At 47.2% G+C, this 6,000-nt stretch overlaps 1 protein-coding gene across 5 annotated transcripts in view; it reads right to left on the bottom strand.

Moving 5' to 3' along the window:
- Nucleotides 1-553: 553 nt before the first annotated feature.
- Nucleotides 554-6,000, bottom strand: part of TRIM39 (tripartite motif containing 39) — a 36,808-nt gene continuing 31,361 nt past the window's right edge. For all 5 annotated transcript variants that reach the window (XM_020812294.3, XM_020812293.3, XM_072989195.2 and 2 more), the window contains exon 10: nucleotides 554-4,370. In XM_020812294.3, the coding sequence (XP_020667953.3) occupies nucleotides 3,823-4,370 (548 nt within the window). In that variant the 3' untranslated portion in view covers nucleotides 554-3,822. The remainder of the gene's footprint in view (nucleotides 4,371-6,000) is intronic.

Here is a 6,000-nt window from a genome sequence, read left to right as displayed (position 1 = left end):
TAATTGTCCATTGAATGCTGCCACCTACTGGAGATCCAGTGCTGGTGTTTGGAATGTAGCAGCCGAATAGTTTCACACAGAAACAGCATCAAAATTCAGATGTAGAGTAATTATCTGGAAACTGAGAGGGACCCTATGGAATGGATCATTGAGTCCAGTCTCTGTCAAGGAGGCACAGTGGTAAATCAAACTACCACATCCTCTGGATTTGGAAACGCCTCTGATTTCTGCTTAGGACTTCACCATCCTGGAGTTTTCAGCACCGTTGTTGTTCTGTGCCTTCAAATCAGAACCGACCTACAGTGACCCTAATGGTGTTTTCAAGGTGAGATATTTAAGAAGTGTTTTTTTTCTTCCAAATCCAGCTGGGTGGACAGTTGATTGTGTTAGCTATGTGGCTGTGGAGCTAGAGGTTGGGAGTTCAGTTCCTCCCTGGGCCTCTCAGATGAGCCAGCCTATGTAGCTAGCCTTGGGCAAGCATGTCTAAGCAGAGTGCGCCACTGTTCTTGAGCCCAGGTATATACAGTGAAGAAATTACACTTCCACATTCACATGTGTTTGAATTAGACAGCATTTTTATTTATAATTTTACAAGCCACAACACAAGTATTTTGCACTAAGCTGTGGGTTGCTGAATATCTGCCTGTCCACCCAGGCTGAAGGGATTCAGAGACTCGGGCCAGAACGTCCTCCTATCTCTCTCTTTTCCCGTGTCACTTTGTTTAGGCCGCAGTCATCCCCATTAGCAGGCAGAGGCAACCGGGAATCTACCTGGCCCAATTCTCCTGCTGACCCATGACGTTCACTTGAGATCCACTACAACCTGCCCACTTCAACCTGGCATCCTCCACTCGGCTGCTGGCTGTGATGGCGAAGGAGGATGGGGGCTGTAATGTCTGGAGGGCACCATGAAGGGGAAAAGCCTGCCTTTCACCAATTTCTGTCCTCAAAAGGGCACTGGAATTCTCGCCGATCGCACATATTTCACCTTCAAGTGTGTTCTAATCTCTCCCCTCTTTCACTCATATGTTTCTTTCAGTTCCTAATTCTGCTTTATTATTGGGAACAACTAAGGGCATCCCTTTTCTCTCCTCCCTAGTTCAGTCCACGTGGTTTAATAAAGAGCCGACTTTCATTTCCCTCAGCTCACACATTTCCCCCCACATTTGAAGGAACTGCCTTTTGTGCATCTGGACCTAACCCACATAGGCTGCAAAAATCTCAAGATCTTCCTGAAATGAGACCTACAATGTAGATTCTGTTTCAAATCCAACTCCCTGAATAAAAGTGCAATCCAAGAGCAGGGGTTGTTAGTTTCCTAATAAAACTCAAGCTCTCTTCAGGCATTCATTGCAGCAAATGAGCAGGGAAGCTCTGCCTCCTCCCATCCTAATCTCTTTATACCGCCAAAGATCGGAAAGAAAACCATAGCTAAGCTGGGCTGAAGGCAATGACAGCCTTTTACATGAGAGGAAACCCCTGGTAAAGCAGGGCTTCAGACTGGATGGATGCAGCTCCGGCTGTATGCAGCTGAACGTAGGGTCCACCGGCTTTTCAAATTTTCCCAAATGACAATCGGAGGTCAGATGTGGCGGGGGGCAAGGCTAAACCAGGCCTCTTGAGCTGCCTCCATTCACTAAAACAAATACCTGAAGAGGATTTTAAAAAACAAATACAATAAAAAGGGAACACGGCTGCTTTAATTAAGATGAGTCAGGACTGACAAAGCAACTGGAATGTCAATTCGCTTCCTACAACAACTTACACAGGAACCCACATGGTCTCATGAAAGGCTAACTCAAGCCTCCTTGAAAACTGCTATCAATTCAGCATGGGTCAACCACCTGCCTTTTTTCTCTCCTGTGTTTTTCAGTTCTGTTTTGTTCAGCCTGAACTCTTCTCTAATTAGAAAGTACCTGGCAATTGATCTTGAACCCAGGTTAGACAGCATCTGATACCAAAAAGAATGCACTATATTTTCAAAGATGAGACTTTTCAACGCCAAGGGATGCAGGAGGGAGAAAAGGGTAGAACACGAACATAGGTATGTCCGGCCACCCCAGTTACCTTCCTTCGTCTGCTGCCATTGATCTCCAGCAGCTTCTTTCCCTCGTTTGTATCTCCTGCAGCCTCTCCCCATAAGCAAAACCCTAAAAGGCTTCTTCATAAGGCAATACCAGCCATGTAGGATTCATGCAGCCAACAGACGTCATGTAGCCAATGAAATGGAAGGCATGTCTGCCCTTGTTGCCATTCCCAAACAACGATGAAAAGAGCGTGAATGTGTGCATTGGGTGAAGAGGTAGGGTAGTGATAGAAAAGTACCCTTCTATTCACGCCTTATTTATCAACATGCTATAAAGGGGAATTTCTGACTACAGAGATTAGGAGAGGTACATTTCCCGGCCGAATGCAAGCTACTGGAAGACATTCAATTCTCATTTGTGGCCACCACAGGTGATTTCTCAGCCCAGGCCACCCGCTCCCTTTTTGGGTGCTCCTGGCAGCTCCCTGACTTCAGCAAATGTAATGAGGCTTTGGGTCCGTCAGTCAACATTACAAGCCACGAACAGGCCTTCTACAGCTCAACTTCCCCTTTGAAAGAATTTGCGGTAGCGGTTTGGGGCCTGCTGATTTGACCGTCACGGGCAGAACGCTGGCACAGGCAAAATCCAACAGGGCCCTGGCCTCGAGCTTGGAAAAATCTCTTTTTGGTAATTACAATTCTTATGTTTCGACACCAGCCTGACCAAAGAATGATGGGAGTTGTTATAGTTCAGAACATAATGTTGTTGAACTTCAGCCCCTGGAGTCATGGATTCCAGGATCTCTGGCTGGGGCTGACCACCTGGCAAACGTTTTTGGGATCTAAACGCTACTATCAGCCAGGCCTCCGATATGGGGCTGAGCTACAGGCTTCGTTTCTGCACTTCTCCTTTTTGTGCCTGACCGCAACCCCTCTACCCCTCCACAAACGATCAATATTTTTTGAAATACAATTCCCAAATTTCACAGCCAACATATTGGGTGTGTGTGTGGAATTTTCAGAACTGCAGTTTCCAAGAGAAAAATGGTTTCCAAACTCTGTCAGCACTGGGTGCCTCAAAGGAGCCCATCTGGGCCTGGGACCGTTGACTGGCTCAGGCCTGTTGCACCACAAGCTCTTAACGAGGAGGCAGCAGGCGTTTGCTGCCGGTGCACATCCTGGCTGCTAAAGCAAGAGAAGCTGCAGGGAAGGTGAAAGAGCTTATTTCCAGGAAGGAGCTGCCATAAGCCCTTTTACGCAGAAGCCACTCCTCTCTGCTGCCCACAAGGCACACCCCTGCCCTCATCCACAATCTGTGAAACCACCAGATTTTCCATTCAAGCCTCTTTCGGACCAGCTCTGCCCACAGCCAATGCACAGGCTATGGCTTTTGCCAAACAACCAGACTAGGTTTAAGCATCCCAGTTTGACTTCAACCCCTCCACCCTCAATCAGAGGTTTGGGATGACAAAAGGACAAGAGTATCTTCACCAGCCCTGGATGCTCTGGGGCTCCTTTCGCTGTTGTCGTAAAAATCTTCCATTTCCTCTCCATGCATCACATTCCTCTGAAGTGACTGTGAAGCCCCCAAATTAACCACTGTTTGGTGTTTGAAAGCCTCTCTGTGTTTTTCCTCCTGATGACTTTCTTTCCCCCCCCCTGTTGGGGGTGATGGTGCTGGGACCCCAGACGACTTGTCCCCTGCCTCCAATCCCTGATGCGTTAGGAAGCCAAGTTAGAAGAGCTACGTCTGCAGATCTGACGGCTAATCCTAGCCGAGGAACTTGACCCTTTCATCACTCCCAGTCCGTGGGAGGCCGAATGATGAGGGGGGCAGCGTTCTTTCGCCCGGCACGGATCCCTGGGTAGAAAAAAGGCCATAGTTTTTCAGTAAAAGTGTCAGTAAATGTGTACATATGGGAGCGGTCTGTCACATTGTAGAAGGAAAGTCTGCCAGCCTCATAGTCCAAGAAGACCCCTACCCGCTTGGGCTTGGTGGAGATATTGAGCGGGGTGAAAGGAGTGGTGGTGGCCGCATACTTGTCCCCATTGAAGAGCCTCACCCGCCAGTAGCCAGTCTCGGGCAAGGAGGTTGTCTCTCCTTTACGGCTTACGGAGTCATTGCAAACGCCCAGGGCCCAGTGAGTCTTTTCACCCACTTCCACCTCCCAGTAGTGGCGTCCAGAGGTGAAGCCTTCCGTGGCCAAGACGCAAGGGTAGATGGTGAAGCGCCTCGGACTGTCGGGCAGGTCTCGCAGGCGCTGCTCGACAAATTTGACACTCTTGCGGTCCTCAGACAGCACGAGGTTGGGGTGGGCCGTCTCAGGGTCAAGGGTCAAATCGCCTGCAGGGAAAGAGAGAGAGAGAAGTTTGTTGGGATGCTTCTAACACATTGAGGCCACTGCATCCTATGTAAGTGGTTCCCAACCTTGGGTCCACAGATGTTCTTGGAATAAAACTCCTGTAAGCCTTCACCACTAGCTGTGCTGTTCAGGATTTCTTGGAATTGTAGTCCAAGAACATCTGGAGACCCAAAGCTGGGAATCACTGCCCTATGATATGGCTTGTGACTAAGCATCATTACATTCAAGATCAGCATGGGTTACTTCTTTTCAAGGGCCAAATGCTGTTTCAGAGGTGTGCTTCAGTACCACACTCTGGAGGACAGGTCCAAAGGCAAGACTCAAGAAAGACCAGCATATTTTAGGTTAAAGGTTTTGATGCCAAGAATAAGGCTGTAGGAGAGGTATTTCAAATGGGGGGGGGGAATCTTCTGAGAAGCTAAGAAACCATCAAGTGATGGCATCAAGGGGGAAGAGGTGTGGTCATCTGAAGAAGCTAAAGAATGCCAAGATTTGGCCTCAGGGCCTGAGATTCCACACTGATGAGTTAAGTGGTACTTCCACATATAAGGACAGTATATATCCGAATAACAGGTGTGTCATGAGTGCTTCTGAAGACCTGGACCCAGAAGGGTTAACTGTGGCTGAAGAGAATGTGGAGAGATCAGAAACACCTGAACCGCCTCCAGATTCTCCCTCCACAGCAGACAGGCTTCGGGAAAGACTCAGGACAAGAAGATCAGAGGATCGCTCAAAGGCTTTCCACAGAGACCTACGTTCATCTAGTCCTGAGTATTAGCAGGATAGAAAGCTTTCCAGCAGCTCAAGGAGCTGTTTCATTATAAAACAGCTTCCAGTGAAGCCAGAAACTTCGTGGAAGCAAAGAGTCAAAACCTTGGCTTGCATCCACGCTTCTTGCATCGTGTTCCTGTCTCTGAACCTTGACCCTGGACTGCGCTGGTATTGGACTCTGGACTCTGACCCTGAACTACACTGTGTATCGGACCTTGGACTTTGACATTGGACTTCATTCTGTAAGTTGGCTTCTGGACTTTGGCTTTGCATTCTTGATATCTCTGACCCTGGACTGGTTTATCGGACTTCGGCTATTGTAACCCCCGGGAACGTGACAAGGTGCTGAAGTTTAAACTTGAATAAGAGAGCCTGCAGCTTTCAAGCTATGATGGTGAAATTTCAAGATCAAGATCTTAATGAAACTGCACTAAATAATCCAGCAAAGCAGGTCTTAAGACCAGCACAAATGATTTTCAAACCTATACATGTTAAGGGAGTGGTATTCAAAATTTGCCAGGAAAAAAAAATTGCTGAAATTTAACAAATATGCCTGGAGTTGAGGGATATGGTACCTAGGTATATAATGATTTTTTGGAGAACTGATCCTTATACACAGAATTCTACAGTTGTGGAGCAGGACATATTTCCTGCTTGTCATTTCATAGCCTGAACCTAATAGGCCCATACAGGTTACAAAGCTAATAATAATTTACATTTTTTATTTGGGTGAAAATATTCTTGTTATTGGCAGATTTTCTAATCATTTTTTTTTGCCCTAGAACACAAATGGAAATGGAACACAAGGGGTCGAATTTTCATCTTGGGATATGATCTAGT

The sequence above is a fragment of the Pogona vitticeps genome, chromosome 2, assembly GCF_051106095.1.
Source record: "Pogona vitticeps strain Pit_001003342236 chromosome 2, PviZW2.1, whole genome shotgun sequence".
Lineage (NCBI taxonomy): Eukaryota > Metazoa > Chordata > Lepidosauria > Squamata > Agamidae > Pogona > Pogona vitticeps.
Note: the sequence above shows the minus strand (reverse complement) of the source record. Positions and strands in the feature narration are given on the sequence as shown.